General features: G+C 42.7%; 1 protein-coding gene across 7 annotated transcripts in view; it reads right to left on the bottom strand.

Annotated features, from left to right (window-relative positions):
- The window catches only part of LOC139415987 (H(+)/Cl(-) exchange transporter 3-like), a 50,601-nt gene that overhangs the window by 14,945 nt on the left and 18,575 nt on the right, over nucleotides 1–17,081 (bottom strand). For 3 of the 7 annotated variants that reach the window (XM_071164203.1, XM_071164205.1, XM_071164206.1), the window contains exons 3-4: nucleotides 7,287–7,447; nucleotides 29–128 (exon numbers count right to left, since the gene is read on the bottom strand). In XM_071164203.1, coding sequence (XP_071020304.1) covers nucleotides 29–128; nucleotides 7,287–7,447 — 261 coding nt within the window. The other 4 variants (XM_071164207.1, XM_071164204.1, XM_071164209.1 and 1 more) reach the window with 4 other exon arrangements.

Genomic DNA, 17,081 nt, shown 5'->3' with positions numbered 1-17,081 from the left:
TACAGGTGAGGTCAGGTGTCTGTATTACCTGAGGCCAGTCCTGTCAGCGTCACTACCAGCCATCCAGACCAGGCATCATACAGGCTCTTGGTGAACTCCCACGCAGACTCCTTCTTCTTAGCGTTGATCTACACACACACACACACACACACACACACACACACACACACACACACACACACACACACACACACACACACACACACACACACACACACACACACACACACACACACACACACACACACACACACACACACACACACACACACACACACACACACACACACACACACACACACACACACACACACGGCTGGTTAAAAGTATGAAACAATGTATGGTTCTCCCCTTTTAAGAGAAAATTATCAAAATGATCATATTATTTTATTACCACTCATAATGAGTGGCCTAGCCATCCATGAACTGCTGCAGTTTTTCAAATTCAAACAAATTCCTGTTTGTCAGGTGATTAAAAAAAATGTAAAAAAAATTCAGGCAACATTCAAAAGACATTCAAATGTGACAGTGAATGGAACCTTGAGGAACCATGCAACCCAGATTCATATCACTAAAGACAAAAAGGTTTTCCTTGTGGTGTTCAGTCATGCACACAGAGCCACCACAGAGAGCATAGGAGGGAACACCTCCTCAACAAGAACAACAAATATGACCCCTGGCAGACACTGTAGAGACTTGGGCTGTATACCGGGGTATTTGGAAACAGCCACGGGATGTTTGTTTTTTCTTCTATTTATTTAGCCGTTTTCTTAAGTAAATACCTGCAGTCAACTTGTGCAATACGTTAGGAGATAAAACAGATTGAGTTCTTCATTTCACCTCACCTGTCACAATATTTCATTATGAAGTTTACCAGTAATCCTCAGTCATGTGGTGTGTTTACATGCACACAACGACGAGAGACCGGAGACTTGTGAGTCACACACCGTTGTGCAGCAACGCGCCAGATGATCACGTTACAGTATGGAATTCACAACTAAAATGTTGCCAGCGAGATATCTTACAGTGCAAAGAAAATGTATGTGTTCCCTTTGGTAATACATGTATTTCTGCAAAAAATGTGTCAGAAAATTTGATCTGATCTTCATCTAGGTCACAACAATAGACAAAACACAGTCTGCTTAAACAAAAAAGCAAAGACAATTATACGTGTAAACACTCACAGTGCAGGGTGGGAAAAGTATGTGAACCCTTGGATTTAATAACTGGTTGACCCTCTGGCAGCAATAACCTCAACCAAACACTTTTGTAGTTGCGGATCAGACCTGCATAACGGTCAGCAGGAATTTTGGACCATTCCTTTTTACAAAATTGTTTCAGTTCAGCAATATTCTTGGGATGTCTGGTGGGAACTGCTCTCGAGGTCATGCCACAGCATCTCAAATCGGGTTGAGGTCAGGACTCTGCCACTCCAGAAGGAGTATTTTCTTCTGTTGAAGCCATTCTGTTGTTGATTTACTTCTGTGTTTTGGGTCGTTGTCCTGTTGCATCACCCAACTTCTGTTGAGCTTCAATTGGTGGACAGATACGATAGCCTAACATTATCCTGCTAAATGTCTTGATAAACTTGGGAATTCATTTTTCCGTCGATGATAGCAAGCTGTCCAGGCCCTGAGGCAGCAAAGCAGCACCAAACCATGATGCTCCCTCCACCATACGTTACAGTCGGGACGAGGTTTTGATGTTGGTGTGTTGTGCCATTTTTCTCCACACATAGTGTTGTGTGTTCCTTCTAAACAACTCAGCGGTAGTTCCTTCTGTCCACTGAATAGTTTGCCAGGAACGCGGTGGAAAAATATTAGATTTTCTGAGATCTCTTTTGTTCGGGGCATGGTTCACAGGCAATGCTTCATGTGAATAGCAAACTCAAATTTTGTTAGTGTTTTATATAGGGCAAGGCAGCTCTAACCAACATCTCCAATCTCGTCTCATTGATTGGACTCCAGGTTAGCTGACTGCTGACTTCAAAACAGCTTTTGGAGAAGTAATGACTTCTAGGGGTTCACATACTAGGGGTTCACATACAACCTACACTGTGAATTATTAAATTATGTATTCAATATAGACAAGAAAAATACAATAATTGGTGTGTTAGTCTGCTTAAACTAATATGTTTGTCTATTGTTGTGATTTAGATGAAGATCAGATCAAATTTGATGACCAATTCATGCAGAAATCCCGGTAATTCCAAAGGGTTCACATACTTTTTCTTGTCACTGTTTAACTATTAAGTTAACTGTCTAAAATGTGCTAAATGCTCTTCAGTTGTGCATTTGGTTTGCTAATTTAGCAGCTAGTTAGCTATCTAGCTAAGTGGTTAACTTCTTCCAAAATTAAGTTGTGCTGAACTGTTTTTTTTGGCAACAGCGAAGAATCTCATCCTGGATCAAAAGCCTGTGTAATATTTGTTTTGTGCGTGAAGCAAACTGAGTAGCATTTTGGAGTTACTTGTATAATTTTATGAGCTGGGATGTTTGTTCTGCAAATACTCTAGGTCAGAGACTGTATAAAATGTTTGCAATGTGTTCATTAGCACTCTCTATGGGATGTTACATGTACTTGTTAGCGTTGCTAACCTTCAGATATAACCGAATATCCCGGTATGGCACAAGGTCGGTATGAAGGTGTGACTAGTTAGATACTGCCCAAGCCCAGTAGAGAAAGACTAGGTGTTATAAAATAAATGGTACTGAGACAAAAAGGCCTGTACATGCACACTGAGCCACCACAGAGAACAGGGATCGAGGGCACCATTTCTTTCACAACTCCTGCTGAGGAGTGACGGACTCCATCCTAGCTGGAGGGGTGCTCTCATCTTATCTACCAACATAGACAGGGCTCTAACTCCACAATGAAATAGGGTGCAGGCCAGGCAGCAGGCTGTTAGCCAGCCTGCCAGCTTAGTGGAGTCTGCCACTAGCACAGTCAGTGTAGTCAGCTCAGCTATCCCCATTGAGACCGTGTCTGTGCCTCGACCAGGGTTGGGCAAAACTAAACATGGCGGTGTTCGCCTTAGCAATCTCACTAGGATAAAGACCTCCTCCATTCCTGTCATTATTGAAAGAGATCGCGATACCTCACATCTCAAAATAGGGCTACTTAATGTTAGATCCCTTACTTCAAAAGGCAATTATAGTCAATGAACTAATCACTGATCATAATCTTGATGTGATTGGCCTGACTGAAACATGGCTTAAGCCTGATGAATTTACTGTTAAATGAGGCCTCACCTCCTGGTTACACTAGTGACCATATCCCCCGTGCATCCCGCAAAGGCGGAGGTGTTGCTAACATTTACGATAGCAAATTTCAATTTACAAAACAAAAATGTGTTTTTGTCTTTTGAGCTTCCAGTCATGAAATCTATGCAGCCTACTCAATCACTTTTTATAGCTACTGATTACAGGCCTCCTGGGCCATATAAAGCGTTCCTCATTGAGTTCCCTGAATTCCTATCGGACCTTGTAGTCATAGCAGATAATATTCTAATTTTTGGTGACTTTAATATTCACATGGAAAAGTCCACAGACCCACTCCAAAAGGCTTTTGGAGCCATCATCGACTCAGTGGGTTTTGTCCAACATGTCTCTGGACCTACTCACTGTCACAGTCATACTCTGGACCTAGTTTTGTACCATGGAATAAATGTTGTGGATCTTAATGTTTTTCCTCATAATCCTGGACTATCGGACCACCATTTTATTACGTTTGCAATTGCAACAAATAATCTGTTCAGACCCCAACCAAGGAGCATCAAAAGTCGTGCTATAAATTCACAGACAACACAAATAGTCCTTGATGCCCTTCCAGACTCCCTCTGCCAACACAAGGACGTCAGAGGACAAAAAAACTGAGGAACTCAATTTAACCTTGCGCAATACCCTAGATGCAGTTGCACCCATAAAAACTAAAAACATTTCTCATAAGAAATTATCTCCCTGGTATACAGAAAATACCCGAGCTCTGAAAGCAAGCTTCCAGAAAATTGGAACGGAAATGTCGCCACACCAAACTGGAAGTCTTCCGACTAGCTTGGAAAGACAGTACCGTACAGTATCGAAAAGCCCTTACTGCTGCTCGATCATCCTATTTTTCCAACTTAATTGAGAAAAATAAGAACAATACGAAATTTATTTTTGATACTGTCGCAAAGCGAACTAAAAAGCAGCATTCCCCAAGTGAGGATGGCTTTCACTTCAGAAGTAATAAATTCATGAACTTCTTTGAGGAAAATATCATGATTATTAGAAAGCAAATTACGGACTCCTCTTTAAATCTGCGTATTCCTTCAAAGCTCAGTTGTCCTGAGTCTGCACAACTCTGCCAGGACCTAGGATAAAGAGAGACACTCAAGTGTTTTAGTACTATATCTCTTGACACAATGATGAAAATAATCATGGCCTCTAAACCTTCAAGCTGCATACTGGACCCTATTCCAACTAAACTACTGAAAGAGCTGCTTCCTGTGCTTGGCCCTCCTATGTTGAACATAAAACGTTTCTCTATCCACCGGATGTGTAGCAAAAACTCACTAAAAGTGGCAGTAATAAAGCCTCTCTTGAAAAAGCCAAACCTTGACCCAGAAAATATAAAAAACTTTTTTTTAATTTTTTTTTATTTATTTTTTTTTAAATCGGCTTATGTCGAATCTTCCATTCCTCTCAAACATTTTAGAAAAGGCTGTTGCGCAGCAACTCACTGCCTTCCTGAAAACAAACAATGTATACAAAATGCTTCAGTCTGGTTTTAGACCCCATCATAGCACTGAGACTGCACTTGTGGTGGTAAATTACCTTTTAATGGCATCAGACCGAGGCTCTGCATCTGTCCTCGTGCTCCTAGACTTTAGTGCTGCTTTTGATGCCATCAATCACCACATTCTTTTGGAGAGATTGGAAACCCAAATTGGTCTACACGGACAAGTTCTGACCTGGTTTAGATCTTATCTGTTGGAAAGATATCAGTTTGTCTCTGTGAATAGTTTGTCCTCAAGGTTCCGTTTTAGGACCACTCTTGTTTTCACTATATATTTTACCTCTTGGGGATGTCATTCGAAAACATAATGTTAACTTTCACTGCTATGCGGATGACACACAGCAGTACATTTCAATGAAACCTGGTGAAGCCCCAAAATTGCCCTCGCTAGAAGCCTGCGTTTCAGACATAAGGAAACTTTCTACTTTTAAACTCGGACAAAACAGAGATGCTTGTTCTAGGTCCCAAGAAACAAAGAGATCTTCTGTTGAATCTGACAATTCATCTTAACGGTTGTACAGTCGTCTCAAATAAAACTGAAGGACCTCGGCGTTACTCTGGGCCCTGATCTCTCTTTTGACGAACATATCAACTGTTTCAAGGACAGCTTTTTTCCATCACATAACATTGCAAAAATCAGAAACTTTTTGTCAAAAAATGATGCAGAAAAATTAATCCATGCTTTTGTTACTTCTAGGTTAGACTACTGCAATGCTCTACTTTCCGGCTACCCGGGTAAAGCACTAAATAAACTTCAGTTACTGCTAAATAAGGCTGCTAGAATCCTGACTAGAACCAAAAAATGTGATCATATTACTCCAGTGCTAGCCTCCCTACACTGGCTTCCTGTCAAGGCAAGGGCTGATTTCAATGTTTTAATGCTAACCTACAAACCCATCTCTCTGATTTGGTCCTGCCGTACATATCTACACGTACGCTACGTCACAAGACGCAAGCCTCCTAATTGTCCCTAGAATTTCTAAGCAAACAGCTGGAGACAGGGCTTTCTCCTATAGAGCTCCATTTTATGGAATGGTCTGCCTAGCCATGTGAGAGACGCAAACTCGGTCTCAACCTTTAAGTCTTTACTGAAGACTCATCTCTTCAGTGGGTCATATGATTGAGTGTAGTCTGGCCCAGGAGTGTGAAGGTGAACGGAAAGGCTCTGGAGCAACGAACCGCCCTTGCTGTCTCTGCCTGGCCGGTTCCCCTCTTTCCACTGGGATTCTCTGCCTCTAACCCTATTACAGGGGCTGAGTCACTGGCTTACTGGTGCTCTTTCATGCCGTCCCTAGGAGGGGTGCGTAGCTTGAGTGGGTTGAGTCACTGATGTGATCTTCCTGTCTGGGTTGGCTCCCCCCCTTGGCTTGTGCCGTGGCGGAGATCTTTGTGGGCTATACTCGGCCTCGTCTCAGGATGGTGGTTGAAGTTATCCCTCTATTGGTGTGGGGGCTGTGCTTTGGTAAAGTGGGTGGGGTTATATCCTTCCTGTTTGGCCCGGTCCTGGGGTATCATCGGATAGGGCCACAGTGTCTCCTGACCCCTCCTGTCTCAGCATCCAGTATTTATGCTGCAGTAGTTTATGTGTCGGGGGGCTAGGGTCAGTTTATTATATCTGGAGTACTTCTCCTGTCTTATCCGGTGTCCTGTGTGAATTTAAGTATGCTCTCTCTAATTCTCTCTTTCTTTCTCTCTCGGAGGACCTGAGCCCTTGGACCATGCCTCAGGACTACCTGGCATGATGACTCCTTGCTGTCCCCAGTCCACCTGGCCGTGCTGCTGCTCCAGATTCAACTGTTCTGCCTGCGGCTATGGAATCCTGACCTGTCCCAGACCTACTATTTGACCATGCTGGTCTTTTATGAACATTTTAACATCTTGGCCATGTTCTGTTATAATCTCCACCCGGCACAGCCAGAAGAGGACTGGACACCCCTCATAGCCAGGTTCCTCTCTAGGTTTCTTCCTAGATTTTGACCTTTCTAGGGAGTTTTTCCTAGCCAACGTGCTTCATCACCTGCATTGCTTGCTGTTTGGAGTTTTAGGCTGGGATCTGTACACCATTTTGAGATATCAGCTGATGTAGGAAGGGCTATATAAATACATTTGATTTGATTTCTTTCACTAGACAACAAAAAACGAGCCCTGACCTGTGGCAGACACTGTGGAGAATAGCTCCCTTTCCCCCCCCACTCATCCCACAAGACAACAACACAGGCAACAATGAAGACCTGACCTGGAAATTACATTATTGCTCAAAAGACATCTGTTCAGACACAAAGAGAAGAGAAGTTGTGAGTAGAATGTAGAATGTAGATGAAGAGTAAGGGGCCCAGCACAGAGTCCTTGGGGACACCCTTGGGGTTATTTTACCTACCCTAGCTGAATACACTGATTGTAAGTCTGCTAAATTACTCAAAAAAAAAAAAATATATATATATATATATATATTTTTAGTGTGCAGCTATTCTTTTCTTAAATTAGTTTCCAAAATGTAAACGCATCCTCACCTTGCGGTGGCGTTCCCGGTCCTTGCACTTCTCCCGGACCCAGTCGATGGTGTGGAAGTCGTCGTAGGTGCCAACCCCCGGGATGGGCTCCTCCAGGAAGTCCAGCAGGTGGGTGGTGCTGCTCAGTACCCCTCCCCCGTTAGACATGACGTAGTTAGATCCTACAGGTGAGAGAGAGAGAGTTTGTGAGAGACCAGACAATGGCATACTAGTTCCTTCATAGCCTGCTAGAAGTCTGAATGGGCCAAATGCTGTTAGGAATATGCCATCTGGGTCAGACAGACAGTGACGTAATGATCTTCCCTGTCAGCCGCCACTGAAAAACTCAGGTAAAAGGAGGCAACAGTAACAGCGTCAGAGAAAACCTCCCACTCTGAGTAACACAGTCACATCTGACACAGAAGATATGATTCCCTCCGCCCTGACAAGGACCGACAACAGAAACACTGCTACTGTACATAAAACCCACCAGCAGAGGCATAACTACAGTGTGCTTGTAGCCTTTTCTGCTTCTCACACGATAATCATCCCCAAAATCAAATTACACCAACCCTAGTTTCACGTTTCTTCTTTACACTGTGTGTCAACCTGGAAGTGGTAAATATCTACTCCATTAGGAACACTGCATTGCACATGCTGCCTGCTTGCATATGAAAACAAGAGTTTGTCTGACTGACTGGTACTTGTGGCACACTGGGGAAAACCCCGTCCATCCAACCATCCATTGGCTGCCTGCTGCATCTCAACCAGAGTCAGACACAGTGGAAAAAAACTGCTGACCCGTGTACACACACAGCTCCGTAATAAATCAGAGGACTAAATCGTCTTTACTCCCTTTACCCCCTCACCACCAGAGCACTGTGGGTAAACCTGCAGCTCAGAGCCAAAATGGAGGTGCAGTTGCAGACGTTCAATTGCAGATTGAACACAGGAGGTAGAATCTGAGCCAGGGCTCTACGTTTCCTTTTAATGAATCACTCACTGGTCATGGAGGTTGGTCTCAGAACAGTGGTTCATTTACAATCTAAAGACTTCCTTCAAAAAGGACCGTTCCGGTTTAAAGGAGAATGTTTACTTACAAGTCTGAAGTTTTCTTCCTCGAATCTCATTTCACAATCTCTGATAACAGTTCCCCATAAAATTGCCACAAGGACCTTTCTACAGTCACATGCCTCTGTGTACACAACAGGGGAAACAGAGGCACAGTAGTAACGTGTGACTGTAAAGTGAACACTGGCCAAGGATTACAACAGTCTGTCATTCTTCTCGGTCTAGGTCCGCTTGTTTTAATACAGGATGTAGGCCTCAGGCATAGATCAGAAAGACAGACACCTGTTGGTGAACCCTGCAGTAGGCTACACCACACCAATAATGTTCAATTGATGTTCTGTTCACCATTAGGGATTTGAACACACGGCTCTGGTCACCCTTCTAGCATGATCAAAAAGCACAGAGAACGTAGCAATATTTGAAATTGCATTACAACACTTAAAATGTTTCAACTGGCAGAGATGCAGTATAGGAGAAAAACTGACTGCATTTCCAAAAAGATATATTCCAAAATGATGTCCTTCATGACGATAATCAGGAACAATGCCTGATGATCACTGCTAATGCTTGATATCCCAGATCCAGTCATGCTCGACTGTGCTGGTTGGTAACAGTGCTAAGGCGCATCTACCAAGGATAGTTAAATAGATTATACTGGCTGGCTGGCACACACACACACCGAAAGGCGGAGATGGAGCAGAGGTGACTTGTAGTGAGTGCTACAGCACTACAACTCAGCTGGGCAGCCAACCGCCATTTTGAAAAAGGTCATCTCTCTCTGCAGTGGCTGTGATCTGAGAGAAACAAACACTGCTACAGTAAGACACATTCATGCGAAGTATCACCGGACAACTGCACGTAGTCGTCAAAGATGCTGCTCTTTAATTACTTGCTACTTTTCTCTCTTATTCTTATTTTTTTGAAACTGCATTGTTGATTAGGGGCTCATAAGTAAGCATTTCACTGTAAGATCTACCTACACCTGTTGTATTCGGCACGTGACTAATACCTTATAAAAATATAATTCTAAGTGCACTATCCAATTCAGTGGATTGTTTTGCAGTATTCTGAGTATGATAGGGATTACATATCATTTTCAAAGGCACAGAGACAGGCCTACATTCATCTACCCATACAACTCTACCAATAAAAAGGGAAATCTCCCACGTCGTTCTGACAACTGTACAGGTCTGTGGGATTGTGTCCGGGAAAGAACAAAGTCACTATGTGTCCCCAAAAAAACATCAGAAGACAATGTTGTCTCCTCAAGTATGTGCTTTAAACAACTGGTAGGCATGCATGATATTAGACCCATTCTTTGTTGTGCAAATTCTTCTTTTCAGCTCTCTGATATACAAATACAGTGTATTGTGTATTTTTACAGAGAGACATTTTACCTGAGCGAGAGAGAAATAGGAATACACTGCAAAGCAATACCGGCATAGCTCAAATCTGTTGATAATCTGGCCTTGTAGGAGAAAGTATTCACCTAAAACCCTCTGTGACATCACATCAACTGACATAACCCGATTTAACCCTAACAATCTCCAGAAGATGGATGCAAAGCGAATGACAAGTCGTTGTCAAGTTACGGCTAAACACATTTTATAGATTTTTATTTTATTTTATTTAGCATACACTCTTATGGAGAGCGACTTACAGTAGTGAATGCATACATTTTTCTGACTTTTTCTTACTGGTCCCACATGGGAATCGAAACCACAACTCTGGCGTTACAAGTGCCATGCTCTACCAACTGAGCCACGGGTATGTGATTCATTTATGATGATTCATGGTTTGCTGACCTTCGAAATCATTCTCCATTGGCATGCGGTCAGGGACACACCACTGATGTGTAGTTGCTGAACTTCCCAGCAGTGTGTGATATTGTGCTGGGGTTTGTTATCTAGGGTGGCATACAGCCACAGGGGCTGTTTAGTACAACCATGTCATCCAGGGGCTAACGTTGTGTGGCTTGGCACAGTTGGCACAATGACATCCAAAGCTGTAGAGCCTAGTGTTAGCCTATAACGATACCTAGGAGAGGCAGTTGGTGCTAACTGCTAAGCTAACTAAGGATATCAATCCTAGGCGGTAAGTGCTAACATAAAATACAAGACACCTGGGACTGTCACCTGATCTGTGGGAAGTGGGAACGTGATCAAAGTTCAAACACCGGTGAATGATGAGTCACTCACTAGCAGGCTGGTCTCTTCAATAATGGAGCACTAGTCACTTTAATAATGTTTACATACTGTTTTACTTATTTCATATGTACAGTGCCTTCGGAAAGTATTCAGACCCCTTGACTTTTTCCACATTTTGTTACGTTACAGCCTTATTCTAAAATTGATTACATAAAAATCCTCAGCAATCTACACACAATACCCCATAATGACAACGCAAAAACATAAATACCTTATTTACGTAAGTATTCAGACCCTTGCCATGAGGCTCGAAATTGAGCTCGAGTGCATCCGGTTTCCATTGATCATCCTTGAGATGTTTCTACAATTTGATTGGAGTCCACCTGTGGTATGAGGTCCACCTGTGGTATAGGAGGTCCCACAGTTGAAAGTGCATGTCAGAGCAAAAACCAAGCCATGAGGTCAAAAAGGAATTATCCGTAGAGTTCAGGGACAGGATTGTGTCAAGGCACAGGGGAAGGGTACCAAAACATTTCTGAAGCATTGAAGGTCCTCAAGAATACAGTGGCCTCCATCATTCTTAAAATGGAAGAAGTTTGGAACCACCAAGACTCTTCATAGAGCTGGCCGCCCGGCCAAACTAAGCAATCAGGGGAGAAGGGCCTTGGTTAGGGAGGTGACCAAGAATCCGATGGTCACTCTGACAGAGCTCCTCTGTGGAGTTGGTAGAACCTTCCATAAGGACAACCATCTCTGCAGCACTCCACCAATCAGGCCTTTATGGTAGAGATTGGCCAGACGGAAGCCACTCCTCAGTAAAAGACACATGACAGCCCACTTTGAGCTTGCCAAAAGGCACCTAAACACTCTCAGACCATATGAGAAACAAGATACTCTAGTCTGAGCATGGTGGTGGCAGCATCATGCTGTGGCAATGTTTTTCAGGGGCAGGAAAACTAGTCAGGATCGAGGCAAAGATGAACAGAGCAAAGTACAGAAAGATCCTTGATGAAAACCTGCTCCAGAGAGCTCAGGACCTCAGACTTGGGTAAAGGTTCACCTTCCAACAGGACAACGACCCTAACCACACAGCCAAGAAAACACAGGAGTGGATTCGGGACAAGTCTCAATGTCCTGGTGTGGCACGGCAAGAGCCCAGACTTGAACCCAATCAAACATCTCTGGCGAGACCTGAAAATAGCTGTGCAGCAACGCTCCCCATCCAACCTGACAGAGCTTGAGAGGATCTGCAGAGAAGACTGGGAGAAACTCCTCAAATACAGGTGTGCCAAGCTTGTAGCGTCATACCCAAGAAGACTCTGTAATCGCTGTAATAGCTGCCAAAGGTGCTTCAACAAAGTACTGAGTAAAGAATCTGAATAAAATGTGATATGTTTTTATTTTATTTTATAAATTAGCAAAAATGTCTAAAATTCTGTTTTTGCTTTGTCATTATGGTGTATTGTGCGTAGATTGATGAGAATTACTCTGGGGGAAAAATATATATTTTAGAATAAGGCTGTAACCTAGCAAAATGTGGAAAAAGACAAGGGGTCCGAATACTTTCCTAAGGCACTGTATATACAATATTTTAGTCAATGCCACTGACATTGCTCATCCTAATAATTATATATTTCTTAACTTTTAGATTTGTGTGTATTGTTAGATACTACTACACTGTTGGAGCTAAGAACACAAGCCTTTCGCTACACCCGCAATAACGTCTATTAAATATGTGTATGTGACCAATAACATTTGATTTTGAGGAAAGTAGGACCATGGCGAGGTTGAGAAAATAGAAGTAAACTAATCCATTAACACTAATAACAGAGACGCTATAAATGTGTGCATTCACTACACTACTTGCTACCACTAGGAGTAGAGAAATGAGTAAAGCATTTCTCAGACCTCTAACCTGATTTTAGAAGGCCAAGCCATTCCAATTACAGTATTAGGTCTATATGAAGCCCTTTGATGTAGAAATAGAAGTCTAAGAGAAAAATAGGCATCTCCCAGAGAGCAGCAGGAACTAGTGTGTGTGTGTGTGTTACACTAGTTTAATAGCTTTCATCTGGTGCTTCCCTTTGTGAGGAAGACCAATGTGAAATGGCTTGTTCTTGTGGAGTCAGCTGAAACAGTCTCAGCCTGGCAAACAGAGCAGGCAGTCAAGTCAATCATTGAGATGGACATTATCGCCTTCTACCTTCCAACCAACCTGATTTGTAAGTGAAATCCACAGGGGGGAGATTTGGTCCTGGTCCTGCAGTGCAGCAGGCACCTCATGTTTTGATTTCACCGACCTGTGTAGGCTAACACACAGCATCCAGCTGAATGATAACACTAAGGAAACAGAATCCTACAAGGTACTGATTTCAACCACAAACAGCAACACTGATCAATGAGGTCACAACACACACGTGCACTTTGTGTGTTCAGTTACATGCCTAAAGTGAGACCATTCAGTGTCAGGGTTTAGTGCACACAGGCACTACTCCAGTTTCAGATTACTCCAGCATTAGGATACTCCACCACTACTCCAGTACCTGTCTACTCCAGTATCAGACTACTCCACCAATACTCCAGTATCAGACTACTCCACCAATACTCCAGTTTCAGATTACTCCAGCATCAGGATACTCCACCACTACTCCAGTACCTGTCTACTCCAGTATCAGACTACTCCACCAATACTCCAGTATCAGACTACTCCAGCATCAGTCTACTCCAGCATTACTCCAGCATCAGGCTACTCCAGCATCAGGCTACTCCAGCATCAGGCTACTCCAGCATTACTCCAGCATCAGGCTACTCCAGCATCAGGCTACTCCAGCATCAGGCTACTCCAGCATTACTCCACTCTTGCAAAGCAGATCAAGGAGGCTCAGCTCAGCAGCTGGACTGACTGGGGTTGGAGAACAGCAGGCTGCAACTAACCCTGGCCTGCACGAGGCTAGTAAGGAAACGCGACCGAAAGGCCTACCTCATAACAGACTAGAGAGAAGAAAAAAAATGAGGGAGCGAGAGAGGGGGAATGAGAGAGAGAGAGAGAGAGAGAATCCTTTGCCAGTGTATTTCATTCAGCAAGGGAAAGTAATGAACAAGGACTACACCAACACAAACCATTATCTATTAAGTAGTTTCTCTCTTTTGAGATAATCAGTGATGAGGTAGGTTAAGTTTAAGTTGAGCAATTAATCGAAATGCAGGTTAATTTTAGTTTTGTAAACAACTAATTGACCAACTTTGGGTAAAGTATTTGAATTCCATTTCGTTCCGTTTTTTTTGCTGTGAGCTCAATGCAGTTTCTGTAGAGATAAATCAGATCAAGCCTGAACTGAGCGATGTAGTACAGAGCTGTAGTTGCCAACAGGCCAATATTTTCGATAGTTTAGCGCAGAAAACGTGGCAACTACAATTACCACAACCCATTGTGCGCATACTTGTCCGGTCTGTGTGGAGCACTGAGCTATAATAAGAATGGGTGTGGAGCAGACACAGAGACCTGTGTTTTTTCTTCTCTCAATCTAGAGGGATAGAAAGCAGCTGCTTCGAGAGGTACTGTCATCTGAAAATACATGATCTACGAGATTGATAGTTGGTATTCAGCAGTCATAAAAGTATGCCTTATTTACTTTGAAGAACTACTGAAATAGTGATTTTGTCAGACAGCACAGGCAGCAGCTCTATAGAGATGAGATGATGACTTGGAATGAAATCAAGTCATCAAAGTAAACACATATTGTATTAAAGTAATGTGAATAAATTATGTTAAAGCAGTAATGGGCAGCCACTACAATTTTTTGAATTAATGGTTTTATTCTGCGCTTACATAGCATTCAACCCACATAATGCACAGTTTATTTAAAAAATAAATGGAAGTGATTATTTTTTTTGAATCAAACTCAAAAAGCACTAATTGCTCAGCACTATATTGAAGGCAAGGATATTATTAAGTGGTGGGCCATTAACGGCTAAGGCCTGAGGGATATATATAGTTAACTGTGAAAAAAAGGATATATCCACACAACATTGAATCATGTTGAGAATGTAAAGGTTTTGTTCAGGTAATAAGGAGGATAGCAGATGCTTTATAGATGTTAGTGTGAGTTAGTGTTAGTGTGAGTTAGTGTGACTTAGTGTGAGTTAGTGTTAGTGTGAGTTAGTGTGACTTAGTGTGAGTTAGTGTTAGTGTGAGTTAGTGTTAGTGTGAGTGTGAGTTAGTGTTAGTGTGAGTTAGTGTTAGTGTGAGTTAGTGTTAGTGTGAGTTAGTGTTAGTGTGAGTTAGTGTTAGTGTGAGTTAGTGTTAGTGTGAGTTAGTGTTAGTGTGAATTAGTGTTAGTGTGAGTTAGTGTGAGTGTTAGTGAGTTAGTGTGAGTGTGAGTTAGTGTGAGTGTGAGTTAGTGTGAGTTAGTGTTAGTGTTAGTGTGAGTTAGTGTTAGTGTGAGTTAGTGTTAGTGTGAGTTAGTGTTAGTGTGAGTTAGTGTTAGTGTGAGTTAGTGTTAGTGTGAGTTAGTGTGAGTTAGTGTGAGTGTGAGTTAGTGTGAGTTAGTGTGAGTGTGAGTTAGTGTGAATTAGTGTTAGTGTGAGTTAGTGTGAATTAGTGTTAGTGTGAGTTAGTGTGAGTTAGTGTGAGTTAGTGTTAGTGTGAGTTAGTGTTAGTGTGAGTTAGTGTTAGTGTGAGTTAGTGTTAGTGTGAGTTAGTGTTAGTGTGAGTTAGTGTTAGTGTGAGTTAGTGTGAGTTAGTGTGAGTGTGAGTTAGTGTGAGTTAGTGTGAGTGTGAGTTAGTGTGAGTGTGAGTGTTAGTGTGAGTTAGTGTTAGTGTTAGTGTGAGTTAGTGTTAGTGTTAGTGTGAGTTAGTGTGAGTTAGTGTGAGTTAGTGTGAGTTAGTGTGAGTTAGTGTGAGTTAGTGTGAGTTAGTGTGAGTGAGTGTGAGTGAGTGTGAGTGAGTGTGAGTTAGTGTGAGTTAGTGTTAGTGAGTGTTAGTGTGAGTTAGTGTGAGTTAGTGTGAGTTAGTGTTAGTGTGAGTTAGTGTGAGTTAGTGTGAGTTAGTGTTAGTGTGAGTTAGTGTGAGTTAGTGTTAGTGTGAGTTAGTGTTAGTGAGTGTTAGTGTGAGTTAGTGTGAGTGTGAGTTTGTGTGAGTTAGTGTTAGTGTTAGTTAGTGTTAGTTAGTGTTTTGTTCTCCGGAACCTCTTTTTTAATACTAAATATATCAGGGACTCCCTCATAATCAGAACACAACTCAAGTGATATCAAAATAGCATACAGAGTTTTACTAGGACTTGTGCAGTGCATGGCTGGATGAACCAAGTCTCGGGCCCTGGGAAGGAACATTTAGGCATCGTAGAGAATCTTTCATTTTTCAAGCTAATTATCCTGACAATTTACAGAGAAAACTTTGCAGTTTAATAACAATAAAATGGGATTACACTATGTATTGCGATGAAAAATGTATAATTGGTGGAGTAAGCCTACTGTGGATACCTATATCCCTGTGAGCCTCCCAGGCCCATAAAGCCTTGGGTTAAGAACATCAACTATATATCAACAATATTACAATACATTGTATTAAACACTCAAACGTTTTCCACTGATCCCTTGACAAAATGTGTTTAAAATCAGGTGCTGTTAGTAATTCATAAAAATAAATTATTCAAACACTGTTTTATGTTAAATGGATCAGCACCACACTGAGACCAACATCTGGAGGCTGTTATAGAGGTGTTCCCACACACACCAAACACGTGTCTCTCTCTTGAACACACAAACATTTAAAGTCAAGAGACTAAAAGGTGGAGGCAGTTGCACACATTGCTACTCCTCGGTCACTGCTTCATCCAGCCCAGCTAAGCCTTCCTGTGAGAAAAACACACCCAGCTAATTCACCACGCAGATAACGCACACACACAGCCCAGATATTGGGTCACAAACTGCCAAGGTTAATCATCAACGAGCAGGGGAATGGTCGAAGAATGACAGCCAGCTAACGTTAGTTAGATAATATTGTCGCCCACACACACATATTACAGCCCTCCTATCTGTCCTAAATCATAAGCGCCACACCATTTTAGTCTTTATAACAACAGCTAGGAGTTTGAGCATTAGATTATCCAGCTCCATGACTAACTGTAGCCAGATGGACAGACAGATAGAAACGAACCTCCAACCTCCATTCAGAAGGAAGGAAAGGTGCGGGGATCGTGGCATACCTCTTTTAGGCAGCTCCTGCAGGGGAATGGTATCCCCTCCCCCGTCGTAAGGGAGATAGGGGTCGGTCTCAGCTGAGATATCCTCCATGGTTGACTGACAGTTGGTCGCTAAGCTTACGTTAGCTCTCTCACTGCGCGTTAGCTACTCGTCTCTAGGCGAACTGTTTACCATGGAGGCAGCCTCCATGATTTACAGCAGCCACGAATAGTGTAGCGGGCTGTGTGCGTAGGCTTATTTGTGACTGTGTGTGTGCGTGAGTGACGATGTCTCTGTGTGTGTGTGTGTGTGTGTGAGCCGAGCTCTCAGCAGTTGACTGCTAAGGGGCCGGTGATGTCGTCACAGGAAAGACGATCGGCTCGCACTGGTTGGTTGCTAGGGTAGACAACTGGCT

This window comes from Oncorhynchus clarkii, chromosome 9, assembly GCF_045791955.1.
Source record: "Oncorhynchus clarkii lewisi isolate Uvic-CL-2024 chromosome 9, UVic_Ocla_1.0, whole genome shotgun sequence".
In the NCBI taxonomy this organism is placed as follows: Eukaryota; Metazoa; Chordata; class Actinopteri; order Salmoniformes; family Salmonidae; genus Oncorhynchus; species Oncorhynchus clarkii.
The sequence above is the reverse complement of the archived record's forward strand: the minus strand, read 5'-3'. Positions and strand labels throughout refer to the sequence as shown.